At 38.8% G+C, this 25,746-nt stretch overlaps 1 protein-coding gene across 1 annotated transcript in view; it reads right to left on the reverse strand.

Moving 5' to 3' along the window:
* Positions 1-452: 452 nt before the first annotated feature.
* Positions 453-25,746, reverse strand: part of SUZ12 (SUZ12 polycomb repressive complex 2 subunit) — a 50,315-nt gene continuing 25,021 nt past the window's right edge. Inside the window, exons 7-16 of the mRNA XM_084647569.1 lie at positions 24,727-24,958; positions 23,742-23,844; positions 19,122-19,227; positions 13,526-13,703; positions 7,454-7,545; positions 7,025-7,168; positions 5,896-6,053; positions 4,938-5,136; positions 4,246-4,325; positions 453-3,066 (exon numbers count right to left, since the gene is read on the reverse strand). Of these exons, the coding sequence (XP_084503695.1) occupies positions 2,721-3,066; positions 4,246-4,325; positions 4,938-5,136; positions 5,896-6,053; positions 7,025-7,168; positions 7,454-7,545; positions 13,526-13,703; positions 19,122-19,227; positions 23,742-23,844; positions 24,727-24,958 (1,638 nt within the window). The 3' untranslated portion in view covers positions 453-2,720. The remainder of the gene's footprint in view (positions 3,067-4,245; positions 4,326-4,937; positions 5,137-5,895; positions 6,054-7,024; positions 7,169-7,453; positions 7,546-13,525; positions 13,704-19,121; positions 19,228-23,741; positions 23,845-24,726; positions 24,959-25,746) is intronic.

Raw genomic sequence — 25,746 nt, forward strand, 5'->3', positions numbered from 1 at the left:
CAAGCTCCCTCTGTCCTGAGCCCTGTTGCGTCTCCCCCAACCCCACTCTGTGGAGATGGGGTACAGGGATGGGGGCAGGGGGACACCCTGACATCAGTGCTCCCCTCCCTGCACAGCAAGCTAGAGGTTCCCAGGAGCAGCTCCAAGGCAGAGGGCAGGAGCAGCACAGCAATGGGGGGAGGGATCCCTGAAGTGCACGGCACTTGATAGCCTACTGGGCGGCCACACAGTTAGAGGGAACTTAGCTCATAACATATACACCATCTACCCCAAACACCCACCCTCAAAAAATGGAATAAAAACCTGTAACTGAAACAAAAAAATCTAGAGCGGATTTTTTTAAACCTTCAAAAGAGCAGAACCAGAGACTCCCTGAAGTCCATTAGGGATTTCATTACTGATTTTATGGGGACAGCACTCAGATAGCACAACGATGGGTCAGAGTATAAAACTTTAATATAGACAGGAGAATTGTAACAACCTGACAGATGGAGACTGTAGAGAATCCAAATTTGGTCAAAACTGAAAATGGAAGAGAAAGTTACATTGTTCAGAAAAGGTATTATTTGTGGCCTTTTTGCACGCACACAAAATGACTGGACAACAAGGGCGGCAGATTTTATATTACTGAACTTTATGTACAAAATCTGATTTCAAATAAACATTTAATGTAAAAACAAAGATTCATTTAAACAACTGAACTTGCTTCTTTCTTTACATCTACTGTACCATTCAAATGCTTTTTAACCAGCTTACATGATTTCTTCAAAATTTCTCATTAAGGGTACATATAGAAAAGGCATCTTTATTATAAATAGAAAACAAAGGGATTTTTTCAGCTTTTATTATAAATTGACATGACATACAAAGTTTACTGGACAGAAGTAATTTCATTACTTTTTGGGGATCACCAACTTTTTGTGCAAACAATGCTAGCCTTCTTTTAAGCATTAAGAGCATAACTGCTTAAGAAATGACATAAGCAATAATTCTAGAACTACATCTCCCCTAAAATAATCTATTTTTTTTTTTTACATATGTGCACAGCTTTAGCAAATTAAAGCCAGAGAGAAATGCTTGATGTACTTACTACCCAGAGGCATAATTAGAGTTTGCTATAACTCAGAATTGACAAATCAGAGTTTGTAATGAAAGCTTCAGTTTCCCTCTTTCCTATTTTTACACAAAATCAGTGACTAAGAACTTAATACTGGATGACAAATCACATCCACACCATTAGTTAAATAGTCTCACAGTTAAACACATCTTAAGGACCATCAAAATCAGTATTTACATTTTATAAATTTCTGAAGACACCATTAGAAAGCTTATATATCCCTTAAACAAAATAGGGAAATGCATCTTATGGTGATGGAATGAAATAAAAAATTAAAAATACCTGTATTTACAGCAGCATTGTTCCTTTATAAATAAAGAATATGAAAAATGCAATATCTTAAGGATAATAAAAAATTGAGGTGATGTCACAACCACAGTGCTTGCTTGAATAAACCCTTCGGTGCTGATACTGTACCAGTAGTGAAACCACTTTCCATTGGAAAAAATCTGTAAACATATGCATAAAATGTGTTAACAGCAGTGCAAAACTGCTCAAATATATTTTACTCAGCATCTTAGTATCTGTATTGAATACAATACATCACAGAATACTTGCATAAGAAGTGCAACACATTTTCTGGTCCAATTTTACAGTGCATTTTTCCTGAAGAGTGGTATCTCAAAAGCCCAAACTAAATCTATGGCCTGATCCTGCAGTCTATGTTCAGGCAAAACAGTATGCATAACTCCAACTGGAGTATTTATCAGAGTAATGACTGCATACTGACTGTAGACTCTGGGCCTTAGCATGGCACACTATGATGCAACCCTTTAAAAAAGAGTTAGACACCAGATAGTTCTTGTGTAGCTGTGTAAATGTGTAATAAAAATAGAAAGTAGCTAAATGTTCAAGTTTAAAATGGTACACTGGGCGATCAATACATCAGAATTACCCACAAAAAAACAAACTGCCAGTAACCTCAAGATGGTACTTCACTGTGTCTGTAATGTGAAAAGCCAAGATCTTTCCAAACAGGCACAAGACAAAGAAGTGCTATGTTAAATTTGCAAACTTTTACAATTTTAGTGTAAAAAAATTACCAATTTGTGGTTTATGATGATCATAAATTGATAAATGATTCCAAAAAAAAAACAAGGATCAAGGTTAAACTTTAAATAATGATGCATATTTTCACAAAAAAGCTAACTGGAGTATTTCTAAATAAAAAAAGCAAATTGTATCCCAATCCCCTTTCAAATTGTATCCCAATGTTTCACAACTTCATGGTAGGAAAAACAGCCAGGTACAGATGCAAAAACCTTAATATAAAAAACTGTTTTACATATATTTAAATTATGTAAATTCAGTAGAGTTGATAAGATACTAATTACTAAAATTACAAAAAGATTTTTGTATTGCTCTTCATGCTCAAACTCTTAGAATATTGTCATTACATCACCAAAACTGATATACATGTAGTACTTGCATAATTAACTGAATAGGAACCTGTTGTAACAATATCCTTGTTGAAATCATTTATTTCCATCCAACAGTGCCTGTTTGGAACCTGTGTAATTTTTTGTTTAATTCTTTATAGAACTCATGCACCCTAGGAATGTCACTTCAATGTTTGTCCATTGAATGGCATTTGCCTTTTCCTTCAGAGCTTTTGTTTTTTACTCTGTTTTGTGACCCCTGAGACACTATCTGTTTCTGAAACTCTCTCTCTCGTGTTAGTTTCACTATATCCATTTGTTGTCCCACTTTGTTCTTCAGAAAACTCCTCATTTGTTGGGGTAGTTGATTCTCCTTTTTCTAACTTCTGCTGCATTTCTCGAAGCTTAGTAACAGCTTTGTCTATTGACATTATGCTAATGAGGTTAAAGTCATGCATGCTGACCAGATGAAGCATAAAATTTCTACATAAGTTCTTCTTAATTATTTTCTGTCCATAATTTTCAACAAACAGCATACAGGCATGATTCATTTGATTGTCAGCAATAAACCTGTCAAATTAAAAAATTGTCAGTATGGAAGTAAAACATTTTGGAAATCAAAAGCAATACAACATGTAGTTCACATCACTAATAGTAAATGTCACTATCAGAGCCTGGTAGCTTCTAGATATCAAAGCTTTCAAAATTTCCAGTGATTAATCTAAAATAGTAAGAAAATGCAAACACACTGTAGAACATTCCTCTTTTAAACTGATCTCCCTTTGAATAACTAAGATAACTCTGGATTTTAATTGCTTTATATCTGTTTAGTGAATTACAAACAAATCAATTAAATCATGGTATAGACTTGTTGGATCAATTAGTTTCAGAATATGATGTCATCCTTAGTATAAGTATGTACAGTTCTAAAAGAAGTTATTTATGGGACTTATATTTAGGTTGCATCAAACCACAGGTGTACTTCATGATTCTGGGGTCATAACTGATGCAATACAGCTGTGGCCTTAGCTATAGAAGGTATTTGACTTGCTGGATTTATGTTTACACCAGATCAGATGTTTGGTTTTCCTTTCAACTTGGCTTTGAAAAATTAAGGCTAGAAAATAAACACATTAAGTGTAGAGAAAAATTCCTTTACACATGCTACACTATTTAGCAAACGTAGTGTTTCTTAAGGTTATGTCTCATCCAAGACCCTGGGCAGCTCTGACTACTGAAGATTCTACTGGACTTTTTGCAAGAGAAGGGAGAGTTAGCATAGACATTTTGGCAAATTACAATTCAAGCAATACAAATCTGCCTACCTAAATTCCCTCTTCCAATTTCCATTGAATACAATGGTATGTTTACATCCTTTCTAAATGATGTTTGTGCACTATTAAATAGTTGCTCCATTTCTCCCCAGAGCTGGTTGTAATTTAGTGCTAAGTGAGGCATTTCATGCAGTTTTAAAGTACTTCATGATCCCTCGAGGATCAAAAGGCATAATTAGAAATAGCATCCCAAATGCCCCAGCTTCCAGAAACTGCAATCAAAATGCAGGATTTAAATATCCTCTGACAGGGTACTGTTCAAGATTGAGTATAGTGAGTAAAAAGGAAAGGAGGATCCACTACATTTAAAAGGTTAAACACATACAACTTAATTGTGTATTTTAAGTCAATTTTGATGCAGCAAAGAATGGTATAAAATAAGTCTATTCTAGTAAAAATTAAGAAACTATCATACCCGTGCTTCATAACATGTAGATTCCACAATTTCATCACTTCTTTCTCTCCTTCGTTAACATCAGAAAATTCTTCAATTTGCTGCAGTGAAAATATCAAACAAACATTAAAATCTCAAGGTTAACCAATACAGTACTTGTTCACTTTGAACTTCCTTTCCTGGTTTTCAATCACCTATATTTCACAGAAACAATTGCTCCTGTAAATTCATCAAAACACTCTTCAGTCAGGGTAGATCATGGTGTAGAACACAATGCAAAAACGTAATGTACAAGTCCTTTATTACTACATCCACATTTCCATATGTCTCCTGTTATCAACTGGTATTCCTGCACTAAATAGCAGCAACATATGAAAATGAAGGGAGCCTGTAAGATTATGTGAACTGCACTGGATTAGCAAGTGAGGACAGACTTCATGATCACTTTAGTGCCTGCAGTTCAAATGGATAAACATTTAATGTTAGTGGTGGAACTCTAACTCAGGGCTTTAATCCCAAAGGCTAGGTGCCATCTGACTAGTCTAATAAGAGCAGGTATGTGTATATATACACACACCACTATTTGGATTTCTGACTGATGGAAAACTAACTCTGCTTAGCAAAATTGACAAATTGTTTTCTGGATAATTTTAATAAAACATAGGCAAGGAAAATTCATCTAAATATATCTTTGTACATAAAGAATAATTTACTGTAATAGTTTTCTCTCTCAGCCATTCAGGATCTTTTTCATCTTCACTGTCTACTTCCATTTCTTGTGGACGGAGAGGTAAACAGGTATCACTATGGAAATATAACCGATTGTGTCCACTGCTGTATGTTCTTTGCTGTTCCACTTCTCCATCTTCAGATTCAAGAAATTCTGACATACTTGCTTTTGTACGCTTTGGCCTAATGAAATAAAAAAATTAACTAAGCATGTTAGTTTTCAGTTCTATCAGACTTCAGCTATGCAAACGCTAGTCACCAGTGGTACTAATTACTAATACTTGTCATTTTATTGACTTGTATATATTGTAGTTTGCAAATCTAATACAAAGGATTAAGCATAAAAACCACATTAGACCTCAGAGAATAAGTTATTGTGCAAGTATCTGCAAAATATAATTTAAGAGCGCAGTTACAGTCAGATTAAATAGAATACGAAAAATAACATTCTTACTTGACTGAACGTACACGAAGAGCAAGGTTTGTCATATCTGCTTGCTTCAGTAATACCCTTTTACTACTTTTTACTCCTGTTAGCATTTTAGAACCAGTACATATAGAAAACTCAGCTGGATTTTTTTGTCTCACACAGATGTGTGTTAACTATGCTCCAAATTCAAAATCATCATTACTGGTGAAGCACAAGACAAAGAACAAACCTTATCTTTCAGATCACAGGATGAGCTGGGTATGGCTACCTTTTTACTTAAAAAGTGAACAAATTTTATATGGAGTCACTGGTGATATTATCATCCCTCAATACCACTTTACAAAATACAACTACTCATTCACTTCGAATATCTTTCCTGGTTTTCAAACAAACAGAGGAACAAATTCTACCCCCATACCATGTGCAACTTTACAGAAACCAACGGGTATGTAAAGGCAGAGTTTGGTCCATGCAATATATCTAGACCACCACTTCACTTTGTATTCACCTACCTGCATACAAGGATGTGTGTGATAGGAGTTCTTTTGACTGGTCCATTGCGACTGAAGGCAAATCCAGGCTGACGATGAATATCCTGAGGATTTCCTGCATAGGAGCCATCATAACACTCATTGATAGAAACATCTATCCTAGCACCTTTTGGATGATACTGTAACAAATAATGGTAAATATATTTAGCATAGTAAAGGAAAGTCACTATTGTAACAGGATTTATCCCCCATTTCTCAATCCCTCAAGGAGTTTTAGAACAGTGACTGTTCAAATTCAAAATGCCTTACAAAAAATCATTGCATCCATAGTATCCAGTCTCATGTGATTCTAGTTTCCTCTTCCTTCCCCAGAGATAGCCAGACAACTTAAGTAATAATTTTTCCTTTAGATGCAAATAAAGGCCTCTTCATCCTGGATGCTTCATTCTCATCGTTTTCATCCAAGAATTTTAATACAAAACCATCAGTTTGATTTGAAAAACTCAATAAAAGTAACAAGTTTAAAAATTAATATTCAGAAGCTCACAAATACAGAAGTGATTCAGAGTGCCACAAAAGTTTTTATGAATCCTGGCAGTCCTTGCCCTATATTCTAACCAGATTTCCAAGTGCTGAAGCTACAGTATGGACATGATATAGACAAAAAGAGGAAACAGGAATCTTAAACGTTTAAAATGAAGGAAATCAGAAATAAATCTAATGATTTGAAAACCACTAAAACAATGCATTGGAAAGGAAACGCTTAAGTAATCTTTCGCATACAGTCCCTTACTAAAGGAAGTAAAATTAACAGGACTTGGAATTGTTAACTGCTTCCTAAAGTCTCTGGAAATTCTCGATTTTAAATCTAAATTACTGACTACATCATACAAACGAATACACAGTATCAAAAGACAACTACAGTGAGAAGAAAAATATTCTAAACTGAAGTGATTCTAACGTACTGTCAAAGATTAAGTCAATTTTGGGGAGCAGGGGGAGAATCTCTTGGGGCCCAATTTTGGCTTCACATAACAGGGAGCTGACCCTTACTATACGACTTACAACAGAATGGCAATGATGTCACTGCACTATACAGTATCTATGACCGACTGTTTCATACTGATAACTGTCAAGTAAGATTACTTACAACATAATTAAAAATAAATCTGCTGTGACAAAGCTTAAGATGTTTGAGTAAACTATAAAGTTTGCGGCAGTTCAACGTGCACCATGGGCAGTGCAAGTCATCTCTGGCTTCAGTCTGCTGTCTTGTATTGTTGTTATACAGGAACTGATGCAAACAAAAAAAAGGTTGGTATTAGCATTATCTGAAATCTTTCATTTATTAGTCCCCCACCCTCAAAACCCAGCATGCACACATATTCCCTATGGGAATGATCTAGGGGGAAGTACTATTCTGCTGAAGCACCAACTGGGACAGTGCTGCAGATATAGCTAAAAATTCCTCCTCTTTCACACAGATGGGGAAAAAAATGCATAAAGATCAGGCCTGAACATTTAAATTCTGTAACACTATGTACTCCTCCATTCTTAATGGTATTAAAACTTTCAATACCTGGTAAAATATTCGTAACTTTTGTCGAGGTTCATTTAAAACATCTCTCTCTTTTCTTGTTTGTAGGTCTGTTGGCAAGGATTCTTTCACAGCTACAAAAAGAACATATGTATAAAGACGCACACGTCTGTTTAGTGTGATGGGAAAAGGACATTGTTTCTCACCTGAATATAGCAGCTCTATGAAGGGTTCCCTCATTCTGGAGGGAATGAGCTACTTTGGTGTACTCTGAGTTGGGTAGCTCACCAAACAACGAGTCTTGGCGCTCAGCTTCCTTCTCATATCTATAGTTACAACTATCATTTAAACACCAAGTGGCTCTCCAGATTGGGGGAACCCTTCAGATTACCTGAACATTTCAAGTTTAGAACCATGTTCTCTTTTCTGGTCAGGGCTTCTCTGTTTAAAGTAAGATATTTCTTTAGTAATAGTCAAAACAGACCTGGGTGGGAAACTGAAAAATATAGCTTCAGATGACTTCACTCAGAACACATTGCCTAAATTCAATTTCAAAGATTTCTTAAGTCAGACAAGAGAACACACAGTATCAAATGCAGCTATAATGTAAACAACAAGTATTTAATTTATAATTTTTGCCTGAAATCAAACTTTTTTGGTTAATATTAGGGCCAAGTTTTGGTGTCACATAAGCATATAACAATTCCTTAGTTGACAGTGCGATTCAAACATCAAATAGGTGCTTGGCAGACAGTCTCTACCAACAGCCTCCCTTTTAGCCTACTATGGTCATTCCTTTCATTCAGCATAGTAACATCGTGCCCACAAGGCAAGTTACTAATAGTAAGCCAGAAAAATTAAATGCAATATGTAGACTCAAATGGAGGTCAGAGACAAGAGAGACTTAAGTACACAACTTGATCCTTAAAGTCTACCCACTAAGAAGTGAGACCAATTATGAAACCTACTTGCCTCTGAATGGTCAACAAAATGGGTCAAAATTAGTCTCTAGCCACTAAATATAGAATCTCAATTTTCAAGCTGTTTACAAAATGCAGACACGCCGCACTGAAGATTTTATGAACAGGTGAAAATTTGCATACCAACATAAAAGCAAGAAGAGGACCTACACCCCTTGTTCTTTGTACCATATACTCCTGGGTAGTAAGCTATGGGCTTTCTTCTGGTTTTCAGGATTTAGCAGAGGGTCAAACCCAATCTTCTGAAAGGTTTTACTGTCTTAGAGAGAGATTCTTTAACAAGTCTGCCTTAGGAAGTCTGCCAGGAGCACAGCTGACAACATTCAGAGCATATTTATCTTCCGGAAAGCTGTATCGGATCCTGTCCTTTGATGCCTGGGTTCCACAACAGACCATCCCAACCTGCAGATGTCATAACCAGGCATTTTCTGTGCATCTTCACTTCTCAGCACTCAGGAAATAAGATGTAGATATTAGAAACTTCCTCCACTATAAAAACAACAACTTGTCAATGGTCCAAAGTCCTGGGATATGAATCTATTGCAGAATCTTGATAGTTTTGTTTTTGATAACTACACCTTCAAGGTTGTTTATTGCTTGCAGATTGCTTTGGACCACCTTCCCTGGTGGGATTTCTCATCTGGGAGAATATGCTCTTTGGTGAGCCAGCCTGCTTGATAAGCTGCTCTGATGGAAGACAAATTAGTAATGCGGCTTTTCTGGCCAACAACCTGCTCCTTATCTCTCTGTTCATTTCTGCAGTCAACTGCTACTCTGCTCAACAATTCCACCGTTAGCCAAGTCCGGAGAAACAGTGGACCACCAGGAGACCTGGCATGGAGAAGCAATAAGAAGTGGAACTTTGCCAGTAGAGGAGGAATTCGACTTCCTCCTGAGGACTTCCTCTACTGGGACTTACCTAAGTTTATCTGGGCTAAATTAGCAGTCCCTATTTCCAAAGTCATGAAGTAGCTCCTATCCCATCTCTAATCCCTAGTTTGGGTGGAGGATTAATCAAATGGATCTGGCACCAGGAAGGCCTTACTGAGGACAGCATCATTTCAGTACTTTATTCTGGACAGCATCTCAGATTCCTGGAAGGTGCAGCTGCCATTCTAAGTATGGCTGAGGAAGTTAAGGTTCATCCTGTGAAGGATGGGTATGGACTTCTGGAGAGCTGGGCACAGATGCTGTTGCTGATTGGTGTCTGCATTACTACACAGACGACCTGAAGTAGTTAAATGAATTCCTATCCCCTGGAAGAAGCTGTATAGAGGCAGGGGCCACTTGTGACCCATGTAGTTTATTACTATATAACGCAATAGTTGGGCAAATTATAATAACGTGCACCTATTGGAAACAAATGGCCACAAAACAGACCTTCTCCCGTTATTACCTCCAGCCACAAACAGCTACTATTCCAATGGACCAAAATCAGCAAACAAGACAGATTCAATTAATGCATCTTGCACTACCATCCTAAAGGCATCAGACTTTAGCAAACTAGAAGAAGAAACTCCAGAACAGAGAGGACTCTCTAAAGAGAATAACTGCCTCCTTCAACCTCTAGGAATTAAATCCTGGAGGACAGAACAACTGCATTCCAGCTAAAACCTATGAGTGACACTGGAAGTTTCCAAGCCAGTTAAGATTTTATAAATAAACACCCTGAAGTGAATCAGGTGCTAGTGTAGAAACTAGATGTTGTGGCTGTGCCAGTCCAAGCAACCTAAAATGCAGATTACTGAATTTTGTATAACTTAAAGTTGAGTGGCCTTTAAGTCTCACCTTAACCAAAATATATGACAATTTTCCAACATGGAGGTTGAAAAGGCATGAACAACTGTGTTTAGATCTGAATCAAGGAACAGCTTACAATATCTGGGCTAGCCACTGCTGTCACCCAGGAATCCAAGCACTGGATTCAATGAAATCCTGAAACTGCAAACCATTAAGACTAAGGCAGGAGACCAACACCCAGTCAGTTTTAAAGGCTCTCCCTATCTACTATCAAAAACTGCCTGTCTCCAGGGACTGAATTTACAATTAGATTTTATTCTGTAGCTTTTGAGCTAGGCTCTGGAAAAGCAAGAAAATGGCTTCCTGATCCAGCTGAACATAACAGACACACTAACAGCACTACAGTCCTTTAGATGACAAAATCAGGGATGTACCAATAAAGATAGAGAGCCTGTTCAGGATTTTTTTAAACATTCCTCCAGACATTGTACTATTATCGGATTGCATTCTACTTGCTGAGTATGTACTTTAAGTATTGAAATTTCTTCAGTTGTCAGCATTGCAGGAAACAAGTGATCAAATAAGAATCAAGTTGCTTGGTAATACAAATTAAGCTCCAGGAGCTGGAACTGGTTAGTAATCTGTACGTTTGACATATCTAATCCAGTATATATTTCACAGACACGATAAATCACTTACAACTGCTACACCTTTCACACTAAGGATGTTTGTGTGTTTCCACCACACACACTTTAAAATGTTTTAAATTTAATTAGTGTCTCAGTAACTCAGGATGTGTCTACCTTACAAGCACTGCAGCACCACTGTAGACACTTATTGCAGTAACAGAAGTGGTTTTTCTATTGCTGTAGTAAAGTACCCCCCCACCTCACTTCCCGACAGGCGGTAGTACATCAGGACTTGGGTCATCTTAACTATGTCTCTCAGTGGTATGAATTTTTCACACCCAGGTGACATAGCTATGTTTTAGGTGTAGACCAGACCTCAGTTTTCAAAGAATGCTTAACACTAGTGTAAAGTACGTTTCTTGTAAGTAATCTACCAATTTACTCATATCTTGAAAATCTGAATAGATTTGCAAGATTTCAACAATGATGCTTAAAAGCGAGGCTTACTACAAGAGTAAAAGGTACATTTTTCTATTTTTAAGTTTTACTATCTTTAACTGAGAAATGTCTTTTTTGAAAAGAGAGCAATGTCATTTTCATACCTTACGTCCAACACTATAGCTATGACAGGTGCCTGTATTACTCCCTTTTACAAGGGGTTTCTAATATAGCCACTATAATTCTCAATGCAAATCCAGTCTAGGTATAATTTTACATGCAACAAAAATACACTTTCAAAAATGACCCACTTACAAATTTAGGTGACAGCTTTTAAATAGGTACTGAAGACATCTCTTTAGGCTTGTGTATATTTTGCCATTTTATTTTTATGTATAGGCATTTCAATAGTGCTCATCAAAATACTAGTTCATATAAATTAAACCAATTTTACTATGCCAGATGACTGAAAAAATGTTTAATTTAGGTATACAGCGAATATCAATAGGTTATGATAAAACAGGCCTCTGAAGACGTAGTGGGCCAGATTATACTAACACAAAAGTGACTTAAATGTCTATTTGCACAATAGCACCAACATCTGTATATAAAAACCCAACTGTTCCACTAATACTGCATTGAGTACAAAAGATTCAAGATTAATTAAATGCAAAAATAGAAAATTAATACTATCATTTAAAAAATTTTTAATTACAGTAATCCATTAAAGTCTTCAATTCTATTATAAATTAAAATGGGAATGAAACAGTGAACATTTCAACAAGTCATTTTCCTAACTGAAGCATTCTGAACGAACATTAAATGAATTTGAAAAGAGCACTCTATCCAATATTGCTTGACTTTAATGACATTTGATGCAGTGATGAAGAAAACATTTTAAACACTGACATTGTTACAGTTTGAATCTAGACTCCCAATCCGTTACAGGAAGACCTTACAGTAAACGCTAACAGGTTGCTGAAGGGGGGAAAAAAGGAAGTGTCAAGAGAAAATTTATTTAACCAAAATGGAAAGACAGAACAAAGTTTGAAAGATTTTGAGTATCTAGAGCTCTGATCCTTAGAATTACTAACTCTTCCACTAACAGGTTGCTGAGGAGAAAGATGGTCAAAAGAAGCAGTTCAACAACAAAAACACAAAAATCTGAGTATTAAAGCTTCACATATATTCTATGAATACCAATTTACCTCAGACAATTACAAATGACTAAGTCAGCTTTGTTCTAATTTACCAACAGGACACCAGTACACAGTTTTACCGCGGAGCATAATGGGTAGAAATTGGAGCTATTCAGCTCCTGTGAAGGCTGAATTAATACAATTTTCAGAACTCCTCTTTCATGTAGATGGAAACTACAAGTCTGATATTCTAAGAGTAAGTAATTTCCATCAGCTAGTCAAATGCAAAATCTCAAGAGCAAAAAGGGCAAAAAGTTGAACACCCTGACAAGAAACTCATCTTACTTGAATAGTACATATATTTTAGGTTTACAATACACTACATCAATTACACATCAAGGAGATCATTACCAGTTCAATACCATTCCCAGACAATATAAAAATTAGCTCTAGAGATTACAAAATCTCTATATTCTGATGAATGCCAACTGACAAACATCTGTCTCAAACTTTTATCAAAATGTATTCTGACTTAAAACGCCAACTATTTCAGACAGTGTTTTTCCACTATGTTAGAAACAACTGGTTAATGTTACACAATTGTCATATGAATGCCAAATTTTGGCCTAATAGGATCATTTTCACCATAATGCATGAGTTGGATGAAATTTCAATTAATAAATTAAATTAGAAAGATGAAGGCAATCTAGGAAAGCAGAAAATCCTAGAAAAAGTATCCTTAGATCCTACCATTACCTTTCTGAAGACTTACATCATATCAGTATTTAAGATAAGCTTTTATCTATCTGCTTATGAATATTTAAACTGATCTCACCTGCTAGTCTTAAAATAAACTTATGGGAAATTATTCCATGTTCTGTTTACTTTAAAATTCCATTTAAAAAAATCTTCAGTAAAAGCAATGAAAATATAATACTCCTACAAAAAATAAATTAGGAAAACCAGTACATTCACCATTTGTTTCAGCTGCAGTGGTTTTACATAATCTTTTATAGCTTCACTGGTGTAACAAGGGACCTCACAGGTTTGTTTGTTTTTCAATTTAGTAATGCAGCAATGAGGAATTTTTGAAGTGGGCATTTCAGTGTAGAAGAGCTCAAAGAGATTGTTAAAGAGGAAAAAAAAAGTCAGTGTTCCCAAAACATGAGAACTTGGGTGTTCACTTACCTATAGTCTGAGCAGGTTTAACAGAAGTAGGCTTGTTTTCTTGAGGGAGACTTTCTGAATTTCGTGTTGCAAGAGGTTTGGCTATAGGAGCTGTAGATTTATCATTTGTATCTCCTGTCCAACGAAGGGTAAACTGAAGTGTAGGTCCCTGAGAAAATGTTTCAAATGGAGGTAACCTCTGTGGGGGAAAACAAAAGAGCCACCATGTTTTTACTTGAGAAAACACTGAAATTACTTCGAATGAAAAAGCTTTTATGGGGTGAAGTGACACTTTTTTCCCCAACAAATCAAAATGTACAAGTGGCTTTTGATCATAATTGTAATCGTTTTCTAAATTTAGACTCGTACTCTCAAGATAGGCATTTAAAAAAGTTTAAATTTAAAAATGCTAACACTAAGGGACAAATTGTAACTCTCCTTCCCTGTCTCCTTGTACACTGGTTAGCAGTTACTCACATGAAAAGTTCTTGACCTCAATGGGCTTACTTGTGTGAATAACTGCTCATCAATATAAGCGAGGGCCCAAAAGTCCATGATCACCAATCTTCTTATGATTGTGTTTTTATGCTCCAGCTTGTTTTTCTAGAAGTTCTCTTTGTCCTTTTTTTTTTAATGTATTGTTTACTATTTTCCTTTTGGACCATATTCTTCTAGGTCTGCCCGAGTCAAATGTAATATATAATCGATTTTTCAAATTAATGTGGCACTGAGATGAAACACCACATGCCATAAAAACAGTTACCTACCTTCTCATAACTGTTCTTTGAGATGAGTTGCTCATGTCGATTCCAAGTAGGCATATGCATGCCGCATGCACAGTTGTTGTAATGTTTTTCTCCTAGCGGTACCTGTTGGGTCAGGCCTGGAGTCACATCTTCATGGCGCTGCATATAGGCCCCTGCTGACCCGCCGCCTCCTCAGTTCCTTCTTGCTGGAGGCTCCGACAGAGGGGCAAGCGGGTGCGTCTTGGAACGGATATGGGCAACACATCTTGAAGAGCAGTTACAAGAAGGTAGGTAACCATTTTTTTCTTATTCGAGAGCTTGCTCATGTCGATTCCAAGTAGGTGACTCCCAAGCAGACCATCGGATGAGGGATTGGAGCTCACAGATTCGCTAATTGAAGCACCGGTCTGCCGAAAGCTGCATCATTCCTGGCATGCTGGCATAATGCAAAGTGAATGCGTGGATTGAGGACCAAGTCACTGCCCTTTAAATCTCCTGTACAGGGACTTGTGCCAGGAAAGTGGCCGAGGAGGCCTGCACCCATGTAGAATGCACTGTTAGTGTCAGAGCTGGCACTTTTGCCAGGTTGTAACACGCCCAAATGCAGGATGTAATCCATGACAAAATTCTTTGGGATGATACAGGGAGGCCCTTCATCCTGTCTGCTTTGGCAACGAAGAGCTGGTTAGACTTCCGGAACAGTTTTGTCCTTTCAACATAGGAGGCCAAAGCCCGCTTCACATCTAGGGAATGGAGTCTTTGTTCCCCGCTGCTGACGTGTTGCTTAGGGTAAAACACCAGAAGGAAAATGTCCTGACTTATGTGAAACTGAGATACCACCTTTGGCAGAAAGGCTGAATGAGGCTGCAACTGGACCTTGTCTTTGTAGAAGACCGCATATGGAGGTTCAGATGGCAATAACTTCACCCAGGAGGGTGTCTGAGATCAAAGCCTTGACACCAGGAATGCTACTCTCCATGAGAGGTAGAAGAGTGAGCATGTTGCTAAGGGCTCAAAGGGAGATCCCGTTAAATTGGAGAGCACCAGGTTAAGATCCCATGCTAGTACTAGATGACTGACTGGAGGGTATAACCTCTCCAGACCCGTGACAAAACGGCCTACCATCGGGCTAGCGAAGACTGATTGACGGTCCACCCCTGAGTGGAACGGCAAGGTGTGCTAGGTGAACCTCTAAGGATGACACTTCCAGACCTCACTGCTTCAAGTGCAACAGATAGTTTAAGATGGAGGGTATTGATACTTGAGTCAGAGACGTTCCCCTTTGCATCACCCAAATGGAAAAATCTCTTCCACTTAGCTAAGTAAGTGGCTCTAGTGTACGGCTTTTGGCTGCTGAGGAGGACCTCCCTGACAGGTTCAGAGCACACCAACTTATGGCGTTTAGCCATGAAGCTTCCATGCTATGAGTCGGATAGACTCGAGGTTGGGGTGCTGGAGGCGACTGTGGTCTTGGGTGATGAGATCCAGCACCAACAGCAGGGTGATCGGAGCAGCTACTGACAGTTCCCGGAGTGATGTGTACCAGCATTGGCGGGGGTAGGCAGGTGCTATCAGAATGACTGACACCCTGTCCCTTCTGATCTTGAGCAAGACCTTGTGAATAAGTGGGAAAGCATAGAACAAATGGTCCTTCTAGAGGAGGAGAAACGCGTCCGCAGTCAAGCCCGGGCTGTGATTCAGGATGGAGCAAAACTGTTGACACTTCCTGTTCATTTTCGTCACAAACAGGTCCACCTGGGGAACTCCCCACAATTGGAAAATGCCGTTCACAATGTCCAAGCAGCTCGACCACTCACGGCCATGGAAGGATCTGCTTAGCTGGTCCCCGCCAGCTTGCTCTGGGATCCCAGAAGGTAAGACGCCTTTAGGTGTATTGAGTGAGCTATGCAGAAGGCAGAAGTCCCACAGCTTGAGGGCTTCTTAGCTTAGGGGAGAGGAGCGTGCTCCACCCTGTCTGTTTCTATGAAACATCGCTGTTGAACTGTCCATCCTGATTAATACACACCTGCCCTCCAGGTGGGATTGGAAGGTTTGACAGGCTAAGTGAACCGCCCTCAGCTCTCTGACATTGATACGGAGCAAGAGTTCGGTTTGGGACCAGAGGCCTTGCATCCTGAGTTCACCTAGATGCGCATTCCACCCCAATACTAAAACATCTGTGACTAGCGACATCGCTGGTTGCGGTCTAGAGAAGGGCACTCCTGCACAAACTGTCTGAGGGTTGAGCCACCACAGCTGAGATTCAACAACCTGAGAAGGAAGCAAGATTACCTTGTCCAAACTGTCTCTGTTTGGAAGGAATACTGAAGCCAGCCAGGCCTGAAGGGCTCTGAGCCATGCTGGACTACGGATGTGCAAGCAGCCATGTGACCGAGCAGCTTCAAGCAGCTCTGTCGTCGGTGTGCTGGGGAAACGATGGAAGTCCTCTATAGTGGAGCACATGGTCTGGAAGCACGACTCTGGCAGAAACGGCCTGGCTTGGGTGGAGTCTAGCACAACTCCTATAAGCTCTATCCTCTGGGCTGGGGATAGGATGAACATGGGCACATTTAGCAATAGCTCCAGACTGTCGAAGCTCAATTGTATTAGATGTACATGTGCATCTACCGGAGCCCTGGGGCGGCCCTCGACAAGCCAGTTTTCAACATATGGGAACCCCTGCACCTGCTGTCTCTGTAGGAAGGCGGCCACGACTGTCATGCACTTGAAGAACACCCCAGGGGCTGCTGACAAGCCAAAGGGAAGGACTGTAAACTGGTAATGGCTATGATTCACTATGAACCTGAGAAAGAGTTTGTGGGACGGAACTATCGATATGTAGAAGTATACATCCTTCAAGTCGAGGGTGGCACACCAGTCCCCTGAATCCAGGGATGGAATGATGGTGGCCAAAAAGACCATGCGGAACTTCAGTTTCTTCCTGAATCTGTTGAGGCCTCGCAGATCGAGAATGTGTCTGAGATCCCCTTTGGCTTTGGGGATTAAGAAATATTGGGAGTAAAAACCCTTGCCTCATAGCTCCTGAGGGACCTCCTCTACTGCTCCTGCAGCTAGGAGCATTTGCACCTCCTGCATAAGAAGTTGGAACCAGGAAGGGAAGAGCAGAACTGGAGAGAATATCCCATGTCTACCATGTGGAGAACGCAGCAGTCTGAGGTTATCTGGGCCCACACACGATACAAGTGGGGACAGATGGTTCAGACAACAGGGGGAAGATCCAGTGACTAGAATGGTGCCCCCTCCCCTCAGCACACCCTCAAAAGGCATGCTTGGAGCCAGAGGACTGCCTCACTGAGCCCTGGCCCTGATTGGGGCAGCAAATGGGGAGGCTTGCATCTGTTATTCATGCCCCGCTTCCTGGAGAAGTCCTACCTAGGCTAGGGAGGGTAGAAACACGGAGGAGACTGAGGCTTAAAATGCTTTCTCTGGGTAGCAGGAGTGTGCAGGCCCAGGGACTTCAATGTTACCCTTGAATCCTTTAGGCTACGGAGTTTCGAGTCCGCCTGCTCTGAAAATAACCCCAACCCATTAAAAGGGCAGGTCTCGTATTGTCTGCTGGACCTCTGGGGGGAGGCCCAAGACTTGAAGCCTTGAACTTCTCATTGTGATGGCGGAGGATATGGTCAATGTGGCCATGTTCACCACGTCCAGGGAGGCCTGTGCCGCTGCCTTGCCCTCCTCCACCACAGCTGCAAATTCTGGTCTAGAGTCTGCAGGGATCAGCTCCTTAAACTTCATCATGGCATTCCATGAATTGAAGTTGTATCAGCTCAAGACTGTTTGCTGGTTAGTAATTTGAAGATGGAGCCCCCTGTGGAGTACACCGTCCTGCTGAAGATGTCCAGCTTTTCTGAGTCCATGGATTTTGGGGTTGAGCCCTGCTTCCTGTCTTTCTCTTTCATTCGCAGCAGCTACCACTAGCAACCCTGGCTGTGGATGAGTAAACAGGTATTTGTACCCTTTTGAAGGTACTAAATATTACCTTTCTACCCCCTTAGCTGTAGGGGGTATAGAGACAGGAGTCTACCACAAGGTCTTAGTGGTGGTCTGGATAGTTTTTATGAGGGGTAATGCTACCCAAAAGGGCCCCTTGGGAGCTAGGATGTCCACCAGGGCGTACACTGACTCGACCACCTCCTCGGCACGTAGCCCCAAGTTTTGAGCAGGTCCCATACGGTTTATATCCTTGGGATCAAGGCATACCCCAAGCGGGGAACGAACTGGGGTGGAACCCCTAAATACAAACTAACTACAACTAAAACTAACTAACTATTTACAGATTGAAGATACAAAAATCACTAGGGGAAATGCCTGCCGAAGCAAGAAAGACCCTTAGCTCCAACAACCATCGCTGGCAGAAGGAAGGAAATGAGGAGGCGGTGGGTTGGCAAGGACTTATATGTGGCGCCATAAAGGCATGGCTCAAGGGGGCACCCAGGCTGACCTCACAGGTACTGCTAGGGGAAAAACCTTCCAACGACTGTGAACGCAGCATGCACACACTTACTTGGAATCGAAACGAGCAAGCATTCAAAGAAATGGAGAATTTCTACACAAGTTTAGTTTGTGTAGTGACCTTAATTTTACTGTAGTTAGAGTATTATTGAATATTTGTATTGTGGCAATGCTTAAGAGCCTTAGTCACAGACCAGGACCCCACTGTGCTTGGAGCTGTACAAACAGAAAGGATTCCTTCCCCAAGAAGCTGACAATTTAAGTACAAGAGACAATAGATGATAGACAGAGGAATACAAGTGAACAATAGAACAACATAGGTCAGTGTGATCAGCAGTGATCTCAGCAGCTTAACTGTTAAGTATTGTGTAGACTAATGGGACAATGGTCCATACCTTCCCATCGAGTATAGTTTCCCATGTTGCTCTTTTCTTGCTAATTGGGCACTCTTCCATTTCCTGCATGGCTACTTCATATTCCCCATCCAGAAGCTGCAAGCGCCTGTACACACAAAGTAACATTTTATTCACTGTATGCTGAAATATATTCACTTGTTTTTAAAATGTCAAATATATTTCAATGGAACTTACACATACAAAATCTCTCAAAGTAGTTCATTTGCATGAAACTAATGCAACCCCCCCGATAGAAGTGTATTTGACAACACAGCCTGCATCTCAGCTAAAACAAAAACTGATGAAAATGGGACACCTAGTGACAAAGTATGACAAAAAAATCCTAGAGAGAATACCACATGTGATACGAGAAAATAAATGTTAAATACAAAATGAATGCAATGATGAGAATCTTCGTGTAAATGAAAAACCTATTGACCAAATGTCATCAAAAAATACCCAAATTATCCATGTTCTAATATGAGACTTCCAGTCAACAAACCAATATACCAGGATATCAGATCAGGACTCCTAAGACTAAAGAATTTGTCCCACTCACCACCATTGCCATTTTCAGAAGCCATCTTTCAAAGACAGTTGGTTTAATGAATGAAGTTCTCAAAAAACTTCACAACACACCTTTGTCTCCACTGCAACAGACAATTCAAGCATGATACTGTGCTTTTTCACTTCTGTCCAGATATTGACAATGTAAGTAAGGACAATGCCAAAGCATATGCATTAGATAATCTGTATAAACATTTCATCTCAAACATGATTATTCTCAAGTCAGCCATGCAAGCTCGGCTGCTAAGATTTCTACAGAAAAATATTTAATTAAGTTCGCTATCACTCATGTTGAACAGCATGGAGGAGCAACACAGAAGTGACTAGGAAGTACAATTTCAAGTCATATACTAGAAAATGTTTAATGGCAGCACAAGTTTCTATGTCACTTCTGAAGGTATACAGAAACACCAACTAAAGGTTGTCAACATGGGATGTTACTGCACAGCAAGCCAGAAAATGAATCTACAGCAAACTAGCTGGCTGCATAGTGAAGTCCCACACTCCGCTCTGACTTACTACACTTTACAAGTAGTAGCCAAACCACATTAATGCCCCATGTAGACAAGCCCTTAGTATTCTGTAATGTCAAAATACAATCCCATGAGCTCACTTCCTAGCAAGACGTTATATTTTGCTTTTCAGGGCACTATTATTTTACTAGCCACATTCCAATTCCTATCAAGAGCTCAAAGTTGCAAATGCATACTCCATGTCAGAAAGAAACAAACTTACAAAACTGCTTGCTAAATAGTTAAGTGCTACTTCAGTTTATCCAAACTATTTTATCAGTATTCGATACAAGAATCATGCCTTGCAGGAAAACAGTACTGCCTATATTTTTAGATGTCTCAGCAGGTGATACTGTAATAGTTGCTTATTGACTTGGAAGAGCCTTACCTTTTGCCTTTAGATAGGAAACATGGTTTACCATAGTGGAAGAATTTCAACAGTCTAAAGTTATAAACGTAACAAGTAAACCAAAGACCTATTTGTTTTGCTTCTTGATGGCATTTGGTAAACCGCGAAATGATCCATCATTACTCCATTCAGAAAATGGAAAGAGGCTTAGAAGAAAAAAAAGAAAACATGCACAGAAAGAAAAAAGAAAGGAGACTAACAGGGAATATATCTGAAATCCCAACTGGAGGACTGAGTCTTAAATATTTGCCTATTCTGGATACTCTGCCCAAACACTGATTAAAAAATACTTGCCTCAAATGATTAATATAAATGATTGTGTTTTTATGGAAAATTTAAAAGGAAGTGTAGTTGCGAAAACTGGCAACTCAGACAATGAAGAATGATATTAATGAAATAGAAAGCATCTTTGAAGTGGCAAACATGTTTTCTTTCATAATTTGAATTTGCTGAAACTGAAAAAGATGTTTACCAAGCTGAATTTTGAACTTTATGGTAAATAAAAACAAAAGAAAATAGCTAACCATTTGTAACTTAGAAAAATAAGTAGAAAGTAAAGAGGTACTAAATATGAAATACGTTTGTAATTTGGAATACTGTGCTATCAGAAAACACAGGGAACAATCTCTGTTGAAGTTCATACTCTCTACTTCCTCTGGTCACTTGATATGCACTTGAATTTTGTTGATTTTGCAGTAAGGATGACATTTAAGATTAATTTAACTACTTTTCAGATATTTTTGATATGTGATGGAGTTAAATGCACTGCTATGCATTTTAGACAAAATATCATACATAACATATGATACAGTTAATTTATATTTTTGAAAGAGGAGAACTTATGGAAATAATTATTAGCTAATTGTTAGTCCTAACCACTAACCTAAACTAAAGGTGACCTTTGCTTACAGTGTAAGTGAGCTGAGTATTGATTTGGATGCCAGGACACAAGCTATACTCTGGTAAAGATGTATTGAATATTCATAGGTTAGTTAATTATATTTATCATCATCAGATATTCCATAGACAAGACAGGGAGGCAATCTTGAACCTGAAGTGTCCCTCATCAGTATCTTATGAGCAATGTATTTGCCAACAAGTGAAAAAGGACACTTTTTGCTTCTGGTGGATAGGGATTGGCTACAATACAAGAGGCAACCAATGCAAGAGAAACTCAGATTTCCAAAATACAGTTGCAACTAATAGAATTCTAACAGCTCTTCAATCTGAGTGCAGGCAATTACTTAGGCATTAAAAACCGTTATGCAACATACACAGATAAAAGGTAAAATCAGCAGACTTCATAAATCCACTGAAACTACTTCAAACAGTAATGGTGAACTCCAAACTCAATCTTGTGTTACAATCACCAAAACCTTGATAGTGCTTTAGAGCAACATCCTCCACAACCCAGCTGGGACTAGCAGCTGAGCCTGGCGCAGGGTAGGAGCCACTGGCCGGGTCTTCCCCAGTCCCACCACCTACCCCACAGTGATTTATCTCTCTGCCAGCTGCCCTGGGCACCCAAAACATACTGCTGGGGAGGGCTGCATGACTGCTCTTGTGGCTTCCTTTTGCTTCCCCATCAGAAAGTCATTTTTCTGTGGGGAAGCAAAGAAATCTGCAGGGGACATAAATTCAGCACATGTGCAGTGGCGCAGAATTTCCCCAAGAGTATTCTATTAAAGGAATGACATGACAGAAGCTTTTAGGCCAATTCAGAAAATCACTGAGGACAGATTGGTTCCACTTCCCAACAGCTGGCCATACACTTCTTGGCCCATCCAGTACATATGGCTGAGTTGGACTGGTTCTACTCTGAAGAACTCCTACCCAATGCTCCACAAAATAAAACAACTGTCATATCCCAAGGTTTCAAAGACGACAACAGTATGGTTAAATCATCAAACCCAACTCTGGACACAAGTGAGTTCCAAGCTGACTACAAAAAAGGCAGACACCAGGACTGTACTGAACTGCATGCATATAGATGCAGACTGAGTTGTGTCAGCACAAGACACTGATGTTCTTCTGTTACAGGGGGCCCCGTGAGGCTAAGTTGCTCTGGCTTCGGCTTTCAGCCCTCAGCGGGGCTTGGGCTTCTTGCCCTAGGCCCCCAGCATCTCTAACGCTGGCCCTGCTCTCTGGTTTATTTTGGCGGACCCCCTGAAACCTGCTCGTGGCCCCCCCAGTGGGACCCAGACCTCTGGTTGCAAACCTCTGCAAAAAAAGATACTACCTCATCCACCTTGTCTCTCCAATACCTTAGGACCAATACGGCTACAACACTGTATGACAAAAAACACAGAATACTGGAGTATTCACTTGCCGTTACTTTGAGTAACGGGTATCTTCTGAAGCATTTGGATTGCTTTAAGTTGTAAATAAGTGCAAACTGCCTTAAAAAAAACTAAGTACACTAATTAGTGCCATGTTATCTTAATAAAAAACAAAAACATTTAATAAGTGTTTTATGATAACCAAACAAATCAATAAAAACACAAACCAGTTTTCTTTAAACAAATCTGCATAATCAATGGTAACTGATATTTACAATGAGGCAGCACACACTTGTTCTTCAGATAAATAATATGCTTTTGACAGGAGAAATATGCAATTACTGTGGTGTTACTGAAGTAATGGATAACTAATCTATCCTTGAGATGATTATGGGATAGTATATGTGGCTGCATCAGCAGGGTAAGGAGAAAGTTCTCTCTCAACAAATAAAATATTAGCTAATGTACTTAAGAGCTATTTTCCTAATTATGCAGTCACTGGTCCATAAGACTACAGAAGTTACATCTGTCTCTGACAACTGATAAGGGGGACAGATTTTATGCTGATTATCCGCAGGAGGATCTTAAAACTTGTTTTATCAGGGAATATGTTTTCTGCATTGGTTATAAAAACGTTAGGTTTGAAGTGTCCTCTGTGAAATCTGCAAACTAGTTTTTCAAGGAATTTACTCTTTCACAGCAAAGACCAAGCTAACACTTGTTTCAGCCATCCACTGATCTACACATTGAAAATGTAGAATACAAAAATTGAGAAAAATGAAATTCAGAAGTAGATTTTCATTTAATATCAAATTGCATGAGTAACAAAATATTATGATTTTCATAATATTACCTGTTTTTATCAAATACTGTCATTTGTGCCACAAAAGTCTTTTCTCCATCTTCACGATTTGAAGAATTACGTTTTCTTCTAGCGGGAAGCTCCTCATTGACATCTGCATTTCAAAAATATTGCATACAATTGTTAAAAATGCAGGCAATTCCAGCAAATTGGGAAGTCAGTGTGAATAAAGACCCAACTATATATTTTAAGTTAACATGTGTGATTTTTAACTAGTAACAGAGGCAAGGATTAATGTAATATGATCAATGTTTTTTGGAACTTTATCATTAAATTGAATATTAGTAACATTTTAGGATACCCCATTCTTATAGTGTTAATCACGTTTTAACTTGGTGTTAGATAAACTGGCTTACAGAATTTGAGCCTTGTTCTCCCTCCCTTTTCATCGTGTATTGTAACAATTAAAAGCAAAAATAAAAAGAACTGGACTATTTTTCTCTAAACTACCATTAAAGCTTTGATGTTTGTGGAATACTATAATTCTCTGGTAAAATTAAGGTATTAGATTTAAGTCAGTTTTATTTTTAAAAAAGTTTGCTCTGTTAATGAAAGCCACAGCAGTATCTGTGGAATCCGTTTAGTTCAGTCACTAGTAACCTTCCAGCAGTGTTTTGGCAGGACAATTAATCAACAGCAGGAATGAAGAGATTCCAGAGTTCTGTTTTATATCATCAACTCTGTGCCAGAGCTAGCCTTTGGTATTATATGCACATTACCATACATCTTGATAAAAGTTAGCTATTACATGTGTACGATACCAAAACCCATTATATATGGTGTGTATCTAAAGGCATGCTATCTTTCTAGTACTGTCTTGAAACACACATCTTTACAAACTAATGAAAGTCAATTAAGTCACCCATATTTGATTCTGGATCCTACTGAGCATGACTAGTCAACCTGAAATTCTGAAAGACTATATACATACATATAAGCTAAACCTGACAAATGCATGTTCAAAAACTGATCTTACCTATGTTTTCATTAGTCTCACCATTGATCATTCCATTAAATTCTCTTCTTCCTGGACGAGTTACTCTGAATAACAACGAGTAAGACTTCACCATATGGCTGTTGCTGGGTTCAAACTCATTGCTGGAAACAGCAAGTGATGGGAAGTTGCCTGGCTTTATTTGGTTGATGTCTGGGTTTAAAGGCACCTGCTTTTTACCTGTAGGAACTTGCCTTATTGGACAACTGACATCCTGCAAGCATAAAAGAAAGTTTTTAAGGTTTGGGGTTTTTGTTAAATGGAAATTCTTCACTATCTGAAAATATGTAAAATTTATCTGTATCTGCCCTACCGTCATTTTGGAAACAACAGTGCTGCCTAAAACAATGCATCCTCTTGGTATGACTAGATTCAAATTTCAAGGAACTATCAATCTGAAACAGCAGGTTTTGCATGCATAAACAGAAATTTGAAAGTGTAGTTAAAAATGGCATTTTATAATAGCTTCTGGGAGCAGCCATCTTTTTGGAAAAGTGATTAATTTGTTACACTATCATGCAGCGTTCAATAAGACCGTAAAGTAGTTCTTAGTCCCCATTTAATTCCATTTACTTACAATATATATAATGAAAATATGTAATCTTTTGTTAAGGGCTCTCTTGTCTTGTCCTTCCAATATTACGAAGTGCTCTTAATGAAATGTTTGGGCGATTTGGGTTTGCCATATGCAGTGTCTCCCAAACAAATCATGAAGCACTTTTGTCATATTGGATATACAAGGCAGGAAACCTTTAGAATGATTAAACTCGCAACAAAATTTATATTTAAAATAATCAACATTTACCTCCCATCATTCTACTTGTCCACCCCCTAAATAGTAACCAACACTGTTGAATTACATGACAGATCTTAAAAGCAGGTCTGAATGTCTGGCATCTAAGAACGTTCAGCCAAAGTACTTTCCCTAATTTTAAACCTAAATGGAAACAAATTCACAACTTGGCTTCCACATTTCCATAGTCATGAGGGATTTAAGAGTAT

This window comes from Lepidochelys olivacea, assembly GCF_965140295.1.
Source record: "Lepidochelys olivacea isolate rLepOli2 genome assembly, chromosome: 14".
NCBI lineage: Eukaryota > Metazoa > Chordata > Testudines > Cheloniidae > Lepidochelys > Lepidochelys olivacea.